General features: G+C 38.0%; 1 protein-coding gene and 1 long non-coding RNA gene across 2 annotated transcripts in view; one reads left to right on the plus strand and one right to left on the minus strand.

Annotated features, from left to right (window-relative positions):
• Positions 1–1904, minus strand: part of LOC144442624 (uncharacterized) — a 3114-nt gene extending 1210 nt beyond the window's left edge. Inside the window, exons 1-3 of the mRNA XM_078132004.1 lie at positions 1750–1904; positions 1295–1592; positions 598–685 (exon numbers count right to left, since the gene is read on the minus strand). Coding sequence (XP_077988130.1) covers positions 598–685; positions 1295–1592; positions 1750–1904 — 541 coding nt within the window. The remainder of the gene's footprint in view (positions 1–597; positions 686–1294; positions 1593–1749) is intronic.
• Positions 1905–2078: 174 nt separating this feature from the next.
• LOC144441968 (uncharacterized) lies at positions 2079–11376 on the plus strand. Its single transcript, XR_013481603.1, has 3 exons — positions 2079–2242; positions 4733–4876; positions 9219–11376. It is a non-coding gene; the product is annotated as an uncharacterized LOC144441968 (long non-coding RNA).
• Positions 11377–17500: the final 6124 nt, after the last annotated feature.

A 17500-nucleotide genomic window follows, 5' to 3' on the forward strand; every position in this document is an offset into this window, starting at 1 on the left:
ACATTACAATCGTCTTTGTTGTAACTTTTATAGACAAAAACATTTACTTTGTTCAAGCATGGTATTTCGTAGACTCTCTCACAGTCCTCGAAGCTTCGCATAAATAGATAAAACTTGGGTTGTTTTATATGTATCTACTGCATAATTTTACTCATATACTAGTATCCCAGTATCCCTAGCCCTGTACTGTGCTCGGAGCTTTGCCTAACACATCAACAAAATGTTAGCTGTATGTGATCGATGAGGGCGCACAGTACAGGACTAGGGATCCTGGGATACTAGTATACGAGTACAATTATGCAGTAGATACATACAAAACAACCCAAGTTTTTGCTATTTATGCGAAGCTTCGAGGACTGTGAGAGAGTCTAGGTATTTCATCTTACAAACGTATTATCTTAGGCAGTCAGTATCACTAAACCTGACTGGTTTGACAGTAATTCATTAATAGCATTGTATTCAACTGTAGTAAGCACAAGCGACAGTCGTGAAATTTTTTATATTTTTCAAAGCATAACAATCACCCAATCTTTCCAAGGGACTGTATACGAAATAATTTGCATCATACATGCATAAATACTAAGGATACCATCATACCATCTTCATCAGATGATGATTCATCACCGTTCTGTCGAAATTCTCTCCTCGGTGCTGGTTTACCATGATTGCTTTCATCTTCAGCCTCCTGAAATATATACGAATTCACTAATCTCAGCAAATATTGTTTGCAAAGCATTGGTGATTTAGGTAGTATAAAAACAATATTTCGATAACGTGCATGTGATATATCTTTTATCATGGTAGCTAACGAAATATCGATAACGTCTTATAAAGTCTTCGTAACATCAAATCAATTTATCAGTAAACACAATGATTTTAAATTCTGATCACATGAAAACCAGATGTCTAAACACCACTAAAATTAATCACAAACTTGGTATGTATGTATGTATGTATGTATGTATGTATGTATGTATGTATGTATGTATGTATGTATGTATGTATGTATGTATGTATGTATGTATGTATGTATGCATGCATGCATGCATGCATGCATGCATGCATGTATGTATGTATGTATGTATGTATGTATGTATGTGTGTATGTGTATGTGTGTATGTGTGTGTATGTATGTATGTATGTATGTATGTATGTATGTATGTATGTATGTATGTACATGTATGTACATGTATGTATGTATGTATGTATGTATGTATGTATGTATGTATGTATGTATGTATGTATGTATGTATGTATGTATGCAATCAGACAAGAGAATGGTTTTTCAACAAACCTCAATCCTATGTTTGTATTCCAACATTTCTGTTTCTGGTACTTCCACAATTTCACAAACTTGGATTAACCTTTCCTGGATGACATCCCAGTCAGAACTGTGTGGTTTACCAGACCTCCATAGACGTTCTTCCATCTCCAATGCTTCTGTCAAGAACTTTTTCGATTCTGTGTACTTCTCAAGCTCCATGTACACGGCTCCAACCATATACACACTTCTTGCTGTTTGAGGAGTGTCTCCAAGAAGTTCTTTACGTCCATCCATGGCAGTTGTGGCATACGCCAATGCATCATCAAATCTGTAGGGAGATGAAATTGTATAACACCTATTGTGTGATTTTTTCCATTAACTACGATACCACCCATCATTTATTGTTCAACTTTTCTCCTTTTCTCATTGGTATAGAAGATATACAGAAAAGAAACCAAAAATTCACTGAATTAATCAAAAGTTACCTTTTCAATTTCCTGTAGGACGTTGCAATGTTCTTCATGATTGAGAATCCCTTGGTAGTACCTGTTAACTTCAAATCGTACAGAATCTTCAGGGCGTGTTTGTAAAGATCAACAGCTTCCTCGTAATTTCCAAGATCGTGATGGAAAGCAGCCATATTCTGTATCACGGTAGGTGTTTCGTAATGAAGTTCAGATCCACTCAATTCAACTCTTAGATCATAGGCTTCCTTAGCGTATTTCAGGGCTTGTTTTACTCCCGATGGTTCGATAGTTCGCTTGGACTCATTGATTGATGCTTTGTGTGTAGAGACGCTGATGGATGATAGGATACTAACCATTCTATCCTTTTCTGTCGGGAACTTTGACAACTTCTCCTTGGCCTTCGACAACCATTGAGTCGCTTCCCGTGCTGCCCCTCGTTCAAAGAATATATCTCCCATACAGTGATAACATCGTGTGAGGGCAAGCTGTACCTCTTTACTTTCTACTGCTGGTAAGTTTAACAAAATGTTTATTGCTTCTTCCACCATTGGACATAACATTTCGATAGAGTGCCCTCTGTCTAGCAATTGCATCACTTCTAAAGTCCTTAGCACAGCAAAGTTTACCATGTGACCTGATTTCTTTTCAGCTGCACTTCTTTTCTTGTAATACAAGTATCGTTCACTACTGTTCAACATAATATCAATGATATCATCCAATGACGTCACTTCTTCTATGTTTTCATAAACATTTGCTTTATCTTTGATAAGGTTGATGACGTTACGCAGGTTGGTGGCGTCCTCTTCTTGTTGCTTTACAGCCTTCTTGAAATCATTTTCTAGAAGTGAGTTTAGCTTCTTCATCTTCTTCATATAGAATTTGACATACCTCTTCTCAGCAGCATCATAGTACTGTCGAAATTTTGCATCTTCCTGGATTTTGACATCACCAATAAATGTTCGTATTAAAAAGTGAACAGTATACCGTGGTTTTCGTTTAGTGGATGAGGTCTCCTGTTGTCGAGTAGTTTCACTAGTTTCAACCAGGTTCTTCATTTGAAGAATTCGAAGTTTATTTTTAGCTTTGAAGATGTTAAAATCTTTGTCTTTTTCTTCGCCCAGTATATACGCTGCAGCTTCTACAGTGAATGACCCAGGTATGACAGTTAGCATAATAAGAGTTATTATTTCCTCCTCTCTCAATAAGTCAATGACTTGTCGAAATCCATCTTCAATTTGGTTGTCTGCTACATAACCTCCCTTGCACAGTTCTTTCAAGGTATCAGCTGGGCTCGATCTTACAGATTTGAGGAGATCTTGAGCAGTAATATCTGTACCAACTAAAGAGCCAACAAACAGTTTCATTAGGAGTGGGTTCATTCCAGCTTGTCTCGCGAGAGCCCGAGCATCGTCTTTACTGATTGACTTCATGGTACTGTAATCTAGAATGTACTGACTTGCTTCTTCTAAGTTCAAAGCATATTCCATGGCATCTAGGCGTATTGTCAGAAAATTTGCAAACTTTCCTGCCGACGTGGTGGTGGGCTCATTTGGGATACTCTCTCCAGGTTCGCCTACTACAAGGCCGAATCGTGTTGTGATGATTAGTTTCACCTTTGGGTTATTCAAATTCATCACTTCGTCAAGAAATTCAAGGAATTCTTTCCGAAAAATATTTGGAGAATGCTCTGTGTCTGGTTCCAAAGGTTTATCCACGTTGTCCAACCATAGGACCACTCTCCCTACAAAGAATACATGACATTACAAAGTTAAACATGTATTTATAACATAGAGACATTAATAAATCATAAAGTGTCTCTCTATTACACAACACTGTGCTAGGAAAGTAGAAATACAATGACATGACTTTACTGGTGTCTGGTTGATTTAGTCTAATAACTATTAATTTAATAAATTGTTTTAAGTCCATTTATCTTAGTCTCTCTGTACCAGTGGGTATGTCTCATTTATTTTGAAAGCTACTTACAAAATCTTTCACCTGCAGCTCCTTTATCTCAACTGTAAGCTGTATCACATTATGCCTTACACAGTTCGATATCCGTGGTATACTGAGATTAGCAAAGTGAACTTCCCTGAGTATATGTATATCGTGAAGACTGTTGTGCATATTAAACTTAGCCTAGAATCTAAGGGCATCGACTTCAAGCATGGTCGATATGCTTAGATTCCATGACTAGTTTACCTAAAGCGTACATGTATGATGCCATTCCGTTTTTTACCATTGAAGAGACAAATTCTATGAGTTGATTATATAAATATAAACCGTGCACAGTGTACTAGCTTCGAGACCTTAGTAACACTCAATGTGTAATAATAAAAGGTATATATTGTACCTCAGAGGTCTGAGACTATAACAGAACAATGGCTACCTTTCTTGTATGTCTTTATAGCACGTAGTAGACGAGATCGCTCTTCCTCTGGATTTGGCTTCACATTGTCATTTCGTGTAAGATCCATTTCGTTCATAATTGCTGGTATGATGTTGTCTACGGTATCTTTTCCTTTCAAATCGACAAAGTATACTTTCCAGTTATCAATAGCCACCTTAACACATGCCTCTCTGGCCAGCCGTGTTTTTCCCATACCCGGCAGACCCGCTATGCACACGCCACGAACGTTTGTTGTCCGTGTATTCAACCACTCATCGATGTCATTCATGGCCTTTTCCCGTCCGACAAATGGCTCCAATTTCGCAGAAGTGGAAAGGGCTGCTGGGCCAAGATCTTCTGTTTCCTTCAGTTGCTGGTCACGGTATTCTTCAAATTCCTTTAGGTCCTTCACCAGTGAAACATTGATCTCTATATCTTCTAGTATATGTTGAAGAAGTTCAGTATTATGTTCATCGACAAGTCCAGCTTTTTGCAGTTCGTAGAACAAGTTATCATGTCCTTCGATGTTCTCTATCTTTTTGGCAAGATCTGGATTATCGGTTCTATATAGGCCATACAGAAACTGTTTTATCCTTTTCACATCCTCATCAGTGAACGTCCTTGCAAAGACGTCCAGAAGACCTGACCATCGCAAACCAATCTTGTAGAGCCTCGATGTCATGGTCGACGATCACGAGCACGAGTAGAGCATAACAGTCAGGGTTGCTACAAAGATGTATCAAAATGTGAACTCAGGTAAGTTATGTCCGAACACGACACACTATTATTGACATCCGGGTCAATTAATCTTACCCACAATGCCACTGAGAGTCTCTAGCTGCAACGTTGTCTGCTGGCTAGCCTTCTGAGACCATATCCAATACTGCAATGTACGTACAGTAACGGTAAGTAATCGATGGTTCGTATATACAACGTATATTGTATAGATCTGGTAATAAATAGGTGACACAACGCCTAACCATAACATTTATAAATACTAGCACAGTTATTATTGTGTAGTCAATATGAATGAACCATGTGCCAGTCATTGTCAAACAGCTGTGTACCGTACGTACATGTTGTATTGTTGTTGTTCAGTTATATGCATTGTTATTGTATCTCTCCATAGTAATGGTTACATGTTCGTTTTGAGTACCTCGTGAATCATGACATTTTAGTATTCACTGCGTTATGTACCATGTAGGTTGATGAAAAACAGCGTTATCCCTGGCAGCCACAGCGTTGGCAATGCACACACACACACACACACACGTACGTACCGACAAAGGTTGGAGGTTAGGCGTTTACTATTCATAATGTATATATTTGACTTGAACTATTGAGGCAAGTCTCTCAAGTTGTCTGGGTCGACGACGAACAATATTCAGCACAGCACAATAAATATTTTGAATGTTTCTGTAGTCAGAAATTAAAATGGTCAGACTACATTCATTACATTACGTGTACGGTGTAGGCTAGATCTCTTCCAATGTCGTCATTCACAAAGTTACACGTGATCTGAAAAAGACGCCGGTACACAGAGTGGTATACATATACATATAAAATCCTCTTACATAATACTTACACATAAATTGTTTGCCTACATGTAAATATTAGTGCGTCTCTTATTTACAGTAAGCATGGCATTATTCGTTTTGTTAGGTACCTATGACGTCATAATTCTAGTGGACCATGTTGTCAGGTTTGTAGATCGTAGTCTGAAAATATCCCTTTATCTAGTACGTGTAAGTTAATTACGTCACCTTTGTACACGTTATAGCCTCGAACAATACGTAAGGACAAACGAATTCTATAACTTTGTAAAACCACATCCAAAGATAGAGGATTAGACACTTCACGGACAGCCGCCCTCCCCCCTCACCCCTCCCCAAAAGCGGTAAGTCTATGACCGGCTGAAATGGATAAATGGAACTCACGATTGTATGCCAGCGAACTTTAATTGCTCTCTCTCTCTCTCTCTCTCTCTCTCTCTCTCTCTCTCTCTCTCTCTCTCTCTCTCTCTCTCTCTCTCTCTCTCTCTCTCTCTCTCTCTCTCTCTCTCTCTCTCTCTCTCTCTCTCTCTCTCTCTCTCTCTCTCTCTCTCTCTCTCTCTCTCTCTCTCTCTCTCTCTTATAGAGTCGGAGTCTCATCTAATATCATCATTCTCAGAATTTTCATCATCAAAGTTTCTTTTAAATCAGTCTCTTCAAAAACTTCAAATCTACTTCGTACACATAGTTTATGTGATAATCTTTACAATTGTTTCTGATTTTGGTATAAAACTGAGTCACGCCATAATGATACGATAAGCAAATCACTGTGACCCTGGTCAGCACCGTACTTTGACCCCCGATAGTGTGGGGGTAGTCTCGGTCACCTGTTACACATGTTGGTTCTTCGTGGTACGACATGGTTTATTCTAAAGACACCATTAATTAGGAAAGAACTAACAGACCCTTTGGTTGCTTAATAAAATGCCAATATCTCTTTGCTAGGACCACGAACTACAACTTGTGTTATCTTAATAGATTGAGATTTTAGATCGCATTTGTCAACTCTAAAGAGGCAAATTACAGACCAAGCGACAGCTGGACTATGACCTCAACTGACCCCAACGGCAATAAATTCATATCGAAAAATAACACTACCTTTGTATACCAAACAAATGTCAAGGTTGTAGAGTGTCGAGTTTTCGCAAAGTGGTCCGATTTCATAAATGGTTTTAAAAGGTGGACTATAGCCTGTTTAGTAATACTACCCTACGGGGTATGGTTCAGTCGTTTACGTCAAGCCCCATAATGCCTGCAGTACACAGGCCCACTATATAGAAGTAAACCGGAAGCGCTATTATTATTAAAAACCGTTCACAAATGACATGATAGTATGTTACATTATGAGTGAGAAACTAGAACACCGGGACTTGGAAACGACACTGTTCTTATCACTTTGTTGATTGTGTACGAATGCATACTATTAGAAAAAATGTAGCCGTGTTACTAATAGTAAGATATTTGTTGAACCAAACGATAAAATGTAGCCGTGTTAGTAAGATTTTTGTTGAACCAAACGATAAAATGTAGCGTGTTAGTAAGATTTTTGTTGAACCAAACGATAAAATGTAGCCGTGTTAGTAAGATTTTTGTTGAACCAAACGATAAAATGTAGCCGTGTTACTAATAGTAAGATTTTTGATAAACCAAACGATAAAATGTAGCCGTGTTAGTAAGATTTTTGTTGAACCAAACGATAAAATGTAGCGTGTTAGTAAGATTTTTGTTGAACCAAACGATAAAATGTAGCCGTGTTAGTAAGATTTTTGTTGAACCGAACGATAAAATGTAGCCGTGTTAGTAAGATTTTTGTTGAACCGAACGATAAAATGTACCGTGTTAGTAAGATTTTTGTTGAACCAAACGATAAAATGTAGCCGTGTTAGTAAGATTTTTGTTGAACCGAACGATAAAATGTAGCCGTGTTAGTAAGATTTTTGTTGAACCGAACGATAAAATGTACCGTGTTAGTAAGATTTTTGTTGAACCAAACGATAAAATGTAGCGTGTTAGTAAGATTTTTGTTGAACCGAACGATAAAATGTACCGTGTTAGTAAGATTTTTGATAAACCAAACGATAAAATGTAGCCGTGTTAGTAAGATATTTGTTGAACCAAACGATAAAATGTAGCCGTGTTAGTAAGATTTTTGATAAACCAAACGATAAAATGTAGCCGTGTTAGTAAGATTTTTGTTGAACCAAACGATAAAATGTAGCCGTGTTAGTAAGATATTTGTTGAACCAAACGATAAAATGTAGCCGTGTTAGTAAGATTTTTGTTGAACCGAACGATAAAATGTACCGTGTTAGTAAGATTTTTGATAAACCAAACGATAAAATGTAGCCGTGTTAGTAAGATTTTGTTGAACCAAACGATAAAATGTAGCCGTGTTAGTAAGATTTTTGTTGAACCAAACGATAAAATGTAGCCGTGTTAGTAAGATTTTTGTTGAACCGAACGATAAAATGTAGCCGTGTTAGTAAGATTTTTGTTGAACCGAACGATAAAATGTACCGTGTTAGTAAGATTTTTGATAAACCAAACGATAAAATGTAGCCGTGTTAGTAAGATTTTGTTGAACCAAACGATAAAATGTAGCCGTGTTAGTAAGATTTTTGTTGAACCAAACGATAAAATGTAGCCGTGTTAGTAAGATTTTTGTTGAACCAAACGATAAAATGTAGCCGTGTTAGTAAGATTTTGTTTTCAGGTTTCGTTATTTCAATTGTAATTTATAATTGAACTTTGATGTATGGTGTCTGACAAACAGCAAGGCACGTACAAACATGTCTGTAGCTTGTTACTAGTAGCAACGCACATCAATACAGTCGTAGCCAGATAGACTATACTTAGATGTGACAAACGTATTTGGATATCCAGTGATTCTTTCTGAATCAGTTGAATTTCTAAAACAATCCGTCCTCTGGGTCAAATCCTTTCAACTCAAAGCGATAGCTGTTGAATTTATGAACAGTAGCATTAGTATTTATGTGGGTTTGATTGCTATTTTTAATCAAGTGAAAACGTTTTGTATTTTGAATTTGACAAGGTTTCTTATCAGTTATGTTATACAAAGCCATGAAGACAACTGAGTAGACACATGGTCAAATATAATAGTTGATATTCAGGAGGTATAGAAAAGTATGATAATAAATGTAATGCTAGTGATAGGTGGGAGTGCTTATTGTGGGAGGCGGAAATGACATTTATCACAGAATATGTAATGGGAATGTATAGGAAGAAGAATTGTACAACCAAACTAGAGTGACTATAGAGTTTGAATTAGCTAATAGGATGTCTTTTACCTCGTGCAAGGTGTTTTGCTACTTAAGTTCATGGGTTGCTATAGTGATGATTATAATGTCAAGGTATATTAAATGCCATTTTCCAAATACGAAGGTTGGACAATCATCAATTATAGTCAATATGGAATATTCACATTGTATGTGGCTATTTTGATGACGTTTTCACATTTCGTCTGTCCAATAAAATGTTTCCTTCCTAAAGTTTATAATTTCACCCCTGGCATTTCTACTTGTTTGCAGGTAAGAATTACGGGTGTACTGAGTTCAGTGACAAGTCATTGTTGATTCTTGTAACAATGTGGTTCATTGGATCAACGACCGGTCACAACATATCCTTGTAACAGTGTGGTTCATTGGATCAATTTGGGACCTTTGACCTCATGCGTGCACTCCAACTGGATCATCTACGTGCTACTTCTCAGTCAGTGGAATATTGAATTTAGTGACAACGTTTCCAAAATAGTGTCCACGGACTATGTGATAATCACATTCCAGAATACATGTATCTTACTCCCAATATAGATAGTGTTATGGGCACAGGCTATCATCAACTAAATTCCTGGTTTCACCTTGGGTGTGAAACTTCCAGAACTAGAACCATGATGGAGGGTAGACGAACCATAGTTATTTTGCTATATGCAATTGCAGTAATACCTATGTGCCTTTCTCAACATCACCATGGCATGCCAAACAACGACCAGACACAGGGTGAGATTTCCAAGATGAATCACATGAACGTGTCAGTCAGCTATACAGAGTCAGATCATGAAATGAGGATGACAGAATTGAACAATGTGACTGATTCAGTGGACGATGAACAGACAAACAATGAAAATATAGAGGAGGTGTCGCTAGAAAAACACACAAATGTCTCTGTTGATTACGAACATACCCATCTTGAAGGAGAGACGGGCCAGGCATCCAATGTAAAAAATAAATCTGCCAACCTTAAGAACATTAATGACAAAAAGATAGTCGAAAAACCATACAATGAAATAATGGTTGCCACTTTATTAGCTACAGTAGCTCTTGTATCCTCCAACATTTTAATATTTTGGATTGTACGGAAAATTAGGGTGAGTACAGGTAAAAAAGAACTGGAGATTGAAGCATTTAAACGAGCAAGCAAGGAGAATGAAGAAGGAAAGACATTGATTGGTAACGGTACAGTGTCGCATTCCGTTGATGAAGCAAATATACTGATGTTACAGTCCTGTCAATGTGATGTATGGCAATCACAATGTCAGAAGGAATGTTACACAAGATGTAACTGTAGTTCAAAACTTCAATTTCATTGTGAACGTTCTGGATGTGACAAAACTATTACCGACCATCTAAACAGAGAGACCACCTTGTGACGTCACAAACGCAATACACAATACAGACTCGTGTACATGATTTCTGTTTTATTAATCCACATTTGAATTATTGCAAGAACATAGTTCCAAATATTCAAGACCTTAAAATAGTCGTATTTTGTGGGAAAATGTGTCTCTGGTTGTTATTTCATGTTTCTTTTGTTGTTTATTTTTGTACTTTCACTTTTTCGGATAAGGAAAGAACGTTAATCGTAATTTATGAAGTGACTTCAATATCACTTTCAAAATGGTCACATTTACGACTACTACCAAATGATTGGGACTGTCCATATGTGCTTTGACTGTCCATATGTGCTTTAATACTGCGACTGGACATTAAACAACTGTTATACCACTAAGTCTTGAGCATTTCAAAAAAAACATAGTCTGCGATCTACATCGCCAGGTTGTGTGATGCTTTTAGTTAATAGTTTAAACACAACATTGCCAAGTATTTATTTTCAAATTAATGAATTAATGTTACAATTTGTCAGCCAGTATAGAAGTCAGTTATTTATGCTAGCAGAATAATAACCAATGATTTTTCTTCTATGGTGACAAAGATTGATATAAATTCTGGAGTCTGGATATTTTCAGGATGCCATGAATCACGTACATGTTTTAGTTGACTGAAATTATCATATATTTGATGCATGTGCCTTGAGCAATGTTTTTTGGCTAGAAGTATAGCGCCTTCTCGTCGAATCTGACGACAGTGACTCCCCGAAAGAACTCACTTCAAAATATTGACTATTGCTCACAAAATTACTAAGTTAGCGTGTACGAGAAATCTACTAAAGTTCTGACACAAACTACAACACAGTCTATGTGCAAATATAAGTAAACGAAACACAGTGATATATCAAATCCAATCCTAGACAGATCCCTAGCAGCAAACATAGATATTTATGACCGTCCCAGGAACTGATTCGCCAGCATGCAGGATGTTTTAATGAATATGAATCGGAATATTAATTTCAATTGTAAGTCCAGGATAATCGTGCAATAATTTACATATGTTGAATCAACAATATCTAAAGTGAATAAAATTATATTTTACGTTCATCAACAGTTTGGTCTCGTTTGTTGTCAACTTTGAGTCAACCTTGAAGGAAATACGTCATTGAATGTACAAAGATGGACTTGAACGAGGTTACAGTCCAATACACGTAGAGTGGGCCTATGAATTTATCATTTGTACTGATTGGTCCGAGTCAGTAGTAAAATGTACATTGCGGAGAGGTATCTATTGTAAAACACCTGAATTCAATCCTCTTTGAAGATTTAAGACGCGAAGCTCAAACTTAAGATGCAAAGGTGATTTTGTCTAGTCTGTAATATGCGACATGTGAGAGGCGCCCTCATCCGGTACGGTTACATGATCCAGCTATACCCCTCAGCTCTCAATTCGTGAGTTGCACCAGTAATGTGACAAGAACATTTTTTGTAGTCAATTTCATACTGATATCTATGGATTATCGAACGTGTGGGGAAAATACACCTTAATGGGCACAGATTACTATTATGAAATGTATCATTCGGGTCCTTCATTTTCAATGTTTCACGAACGTCGCCATTTCGATGTCTGTAACAACCTCGGTGATTACCAGGTACATAGCACCGCTAACGGCTATTTTCGTTCAATGACTTCGTTTGTTCCTCGGGTTGTACACGATCTTTTGGGTGGGGATGGGGGAGGGGGTTACGTGACAGACCACAGACCTGGAGAGCATGTAGGACATATTGATGAAGAAAATACTGTTATTTAAAGGGGAACATGATTTATTTTGTGACTGAGATATTTATGTTTTGTTTTTACATTGGTTTCAGATCTGTATTTGCATGCTCTTGCAAGGCAAGCTTCCATATGTTTATAGTTTTAAGGTTAACGAGCAAATGTCGTTGGCAATATTTACTGCTATACACTGCCATTACAAATATCTAATGATATTTTACTAAAATATATTAAAAGGAATGATCATGAAGAGACGAATTTTGTGAATGAATGGGTGGATGCATGATTACAGACAGACAGACAGACAGACAGACAGACAGACAGACAGACAGACAGACAGTCAGTCAGTCAGTCAGTCAGTCAGTCAGTCAGTCAGTTAGTCAGTCAGTTAGTCAGTCAGTCAGTCAGTCAGTCAGTTAGTCAGTCAGTCAGTCAGTCAGTCAGTCAGTTAGTCAGTTAGTCAGTCAGTCAGTCAGTCAGTCAGTCAGTTAGTCAGTCAGTCAGTCAGTCAGTCAGTTAGTCAGTCAGTCAGTCAGTCAGTTAGTCAGTTAGTCAGACAGACAGTCAGTCAGTCAGTCAGTCAGTCAGTCAGTCAGTCAGTCAGTCAGTTAGTCAGTCAGTCAGAAAGACAAAGAGATAGATTGATAACATTCAATACGTTAAACAGTCTCGAAATGGAAGAAGCGTGGCTACTATTCGTTGCATAAGTTTCTTTGAAACTTTCGGAAATTTCACTAAGTCGAGCGTCGTGTGGTGCGCCCTCATCATGCCACCATCCTCTGAAACTGGGAAGGAAGTTTTAAAGGTCATTGTTGAGGGCGCGCTATTTATAAGACTTTTATAGCAGTGATCATTGTAGACTTAATGTTCTTTGATTAGTAGTCACAAACGTGTTTAGGCTATAAAACCAAATAAAAGATGTGTGCTTCCGATCCGATAACCCGATCGACCGTAATTTAAGCCACATATCTACAAAAGAAAAAGGAGAGGGGCATTGTCAGAACCTAGTCCCCATTTTTTACACTCAAAAAAGAAAAATGGTGAGAGGTTACTTCTATTTCCGTGTTACGGTAATCTTAAACTGTTTTTGTATGATTAACAATTATTCATTTTACATAGAAGCCAGGTAAAGACTTGAGAAAAAAAACCTTTTTTTTTAAGTTGGCTTATAATACTGTGACGGTGTAATGTTTTATATGTGTGGCAACAATGAAGTAGACTCGTGATCATAGGGTTTCAAGTTAATCAACCTTTGACAAGTTAAAACTGTTTTCACTAATGCGTATATCTGAAGTGAGTACTTTTATGTTACTGATACAATTATTGGAGACGTCGGACTCGACAGGGTTTATTCTTGCCTGACAGTGTCCTCTCAGCTCTGACTGATGTTATGAGGCATGACATAGAGTAACATAACAAGTTACTTTAATTTCTTTCTGTTGAATTGGAAGATTACTCTGACATTCATTCTTATCCTACGGTAAGACTAACAATCACAAGCTTATCATCTTTTTTTGAATTCACCGTGGCCATCATATCGTAATATTGGCCAGAGTATACTCTCTTCTCCAGTTGCCTTGGCTTTCATGTCGCACGTTATTAATATTGTTTTGATCGCAGCGACGTCCATAACAGTCGAATATGCGAAGTGAATGAGGAATGTGATTGGGTCTTTCATCGCTGATCAACTGATGATACAAGCCAATTCAATGAGTTATCAGAGACAGATCAACAGTTTGACTGCATCCTTTTGAGGTTGGTTTTAATATGCAACTGTCAAATTAACTCAAGGGGGTGTTAAAAGTTCACAATGACAATCTCGAGATGGACACTCTAGAAGTGCACTCACAAATCGTGGGAACAGAGTCCGTGCCCTTGTCATGGGGTCCTTCGGATTAATCATTTATACTAAAACCACCTCAATTATGAAATTTTTAATCCTGGTACTTGACATCTATTGTTCTGGTTTCCATGGTGATTTTACTTATAATTCTGAGACACATTTACGCACACGATACGGACTGACTATGCCTTGACTTTGATACACTATGCCACGTCCAAAGAGGACAGTGACACATTGTCACGTATTGGTGGGACATTGACATATCACTACTGAGGGGTCATTGACACCATATCAATACTGTGTGAGGGGACATTTATACCATGTCACGTATTGAGGGGATATTGATGTTATATCACGTATTGCATGAGAGGACATTGACACCATATCACGTAATGAGGGGACATTGACATTATGTCATGTACTTAGCGTACATTGACACCATATCTCGTACCGAGGGGATATTGACACCATATCTCGTACCGAGGGGATATTGACACCATATCTCGTACCGAGGGGACATTGACACCATATCTCGTACCGAGGGGATATTGACACCATATCTCGTACCGAGGGGATATTGACACCATATCTCGTACCGAGGGTATATTGACACCATATCTCGTACCGAGGGGACATTGACACCATATCTCGTACCGAGGGGATATTGACACCATATCTCGTACCGAGGGGATATTGACACCATATCTCGTACCGAGGGGATATTGACACCATATCTCGTACCGAGGGGATATTGACACCATATCTCGTACCGAGGGTATATTGACACCATATCTCGTACCGAGGGGATATTGACACCATATCTCGTACCGAGGGGATATTGACACCATATCTCGTACCGAGGGGATATTGACACCATATCACGAACCGATGGAACATTGACATTACGTACCGAGGGGACATTGATACCATGCCACGCAATGAGGGGACATTGTCACCATGCCACGAAATGAGGGGACATTGTCATTGTATCATGTAGTTAGCGTACATTGACACCATAACTCGTATCGAGAGGACAGTGATGTGATATATCACGTACCGAGGGGACATTGACATTATTTCACGGACCAAGGGGACATTAACACCATGCCTCACACTGCATATTATAAATCCTTTACTGTCACATCCTAAAAATCATATTCCAAACCATTTTAACATGGACCCGCATTGTGAGTGTTAGTGACGGTATAGATAGGGGATGGTTTGAATATATCAATACAGACAATAAGATTAGTGGTGACTTGATTGCACAGAAATAAAAACGGTCTTTCTGGGCAAATATGAAGATATCACCATCCATTTACAGCCATCAGGAAATTTGTAGTCGCTCCTTAACAGTGGTAACCACGTCTGTAACATCCAAGGAGTGCTAAACGGCAGGATACAAGATATATAGTGATGCCATTTATCATAATAATAATAATTATCTTTATTTATACTGGATAGTTCTTTAAGTATATAAACACTTCTCTCCCAAGAAGTCCAGTGAGGGCAAGCCCTCGTTGGTTCAGTGTTAATGCAGGGGAAAACTGCCACTGGAGTACCAGGGGAAAACTTGAGTTGTTCAATAGAGTCAAACCGAACGACACTCTTCTTACTTACAGCGTGATAAATTCAATCGAACCCCGACCGCAGTGGTAAGAGGCAAAATGTTTAACCACTCGTCCACCGACAACCCAGCATACAATCATACCTCAACAAAGAAGGGGACATTATTCGTATGATAAGACATCACACAGAATCAATTTACGGTGATGGTACAGCATACGAAGAGAAGACTATGAGTCTGTATGGAACATATACATTTATCAAAGCCAACCTCTTGTCAAATTGAAGGTTGTTGTTTTACTGGTATGAGTCACTTGCTGGATAGCCACACTATTTCTACCGAACACACCAGAACTGTAATTGAGGAGAGTCTTACCAGCATCGTGGCAAAAACATTGTACCTCTTTACGGTAGTGTCCGTACTCTAACTTGCGAGAATACTTGCTAGCATTAGCAAAATCACCTCGCTCAACGAAACAACAGTGCCACATTTTTATTGTCTGGTTCAACAAAAATCTACGAAGTAAAAACAATAAAATTTAGCTCTGTTGGTAAGATGTTTCTGAGCCAGACGATAAAATGTAGCAGTGTTAGGAAGATTTTTGTTGCTCAAGCCAGACGCGATAAAATGTAGTAATGTTTAATGGTAAGATTTTTGATTCAGCCAGACGATAAAATGTAGCAGTGTTAGTAAGATGACGTTCTGTTTCTGATCTCGTGATTTTCAATGTACAGTTGTAGTTCAAGATCGAGTATATCCCTCATGATGAAAGGCTTACCACTGAGGGCAGTATGATATTCATAAGCGATCGATGAAATAAAAGACAAGTGCAATTTCCATGCCAAAGATCACTGAACGCATGTGTAAATAGATTGGGGATATTTGTTTGGCGAAATCGGTAAATAAAAGAGGAAAATTTGATATAATAAGATCGAATGTTTAAACATTTATGAAAAGAAATGGCGGAAATTACCGATGGTATGAGATAGTCGGCACACCAAGGTTAAATTCACAAACCTTATAGAAATTACAACTATTACACATGTATGGTCTAAAAACCAATTGGAATTCTTTACAATTACCGCTCTTACAGTTCAGATAAAAAGTACCATTACACGTGGCATTACGGAAGTCTATTAGTATGATGGAAAGTGAATGTGTGCACCGATAGTCCAGTTTCACTGACTCTAGTGCGCGCATGTGTACACAATCTTGATCAGACTTTCTTTGCTATTGTATTACGCAACACCACGTGTGCTGCAGCTTTGTAACATATTGCTGTGGGTTATTTATTCACACTACTTCAAATAGTTAATGGAAGTACTTAATGAAAATTCACCCTCACAACTTTACAGATCTATCACTCCCTACCTCACATTATCTGTCGCTTTGTGCACTCAACCTGACTTATGTTTTTCAGATAGAGATAGAGACAGAGACAGAGACAGAGACAGAGACAGAGACAGAGACAGAGACAGAGACAGACAAAGACAGAGAGAGAAACAGAGATAGAGACAGACAGACAGACAGACAGACAGACAGACAGACAGACAGACAGACAGACAGACAGACAGACAGACAGACAGACAGACAGACAAAAAGATGTGTTCCACGAGAGCATGTTCATTTAATTCGTTACTTACAGTTGAGTGGGTTTTTTTTTAATATTGCTTCGAGCTGTTATCTTTGGCAGACACTAAATTGGTGAGAACGATATGTTATATACTTCTAAGGTACTTTCGTAATTCCCGTGGGAATCTATCAAAGAAACGCGAATTGTCGTCAGCTTGAGACAGTGGGACCTCCAAGTTAGAACAATACCGACTCATCAGGTAATTCGACATTTTATTGTGTAAAGAAAATGTGTACGAATTAGGATTTTTAAGGATTCTATTGCCACCACATCGATCATTTTAATATTTCATATTTCCCACTACCGCCACCACCACAGTGAATATGTGTGAAGGCACTACATTACATAATTACATTACATATTATGATTCCTGTGCTTGAATCTAT

This window comes from Glandiceps talaboti, chromosome 11 (assembly GCF_964340395.1).
Source record: "Glandiceps talaboti chromosome 11, keGlaTala1.1, whole genome shotgun sequence".
Classification (NCBI taxonomy): domain Eukaryota; kingdom Metazoa; phylum Hemichordata; class Enteropneusta; family Spengelidae; genus Glandiceps; species Glandiceps talaboti.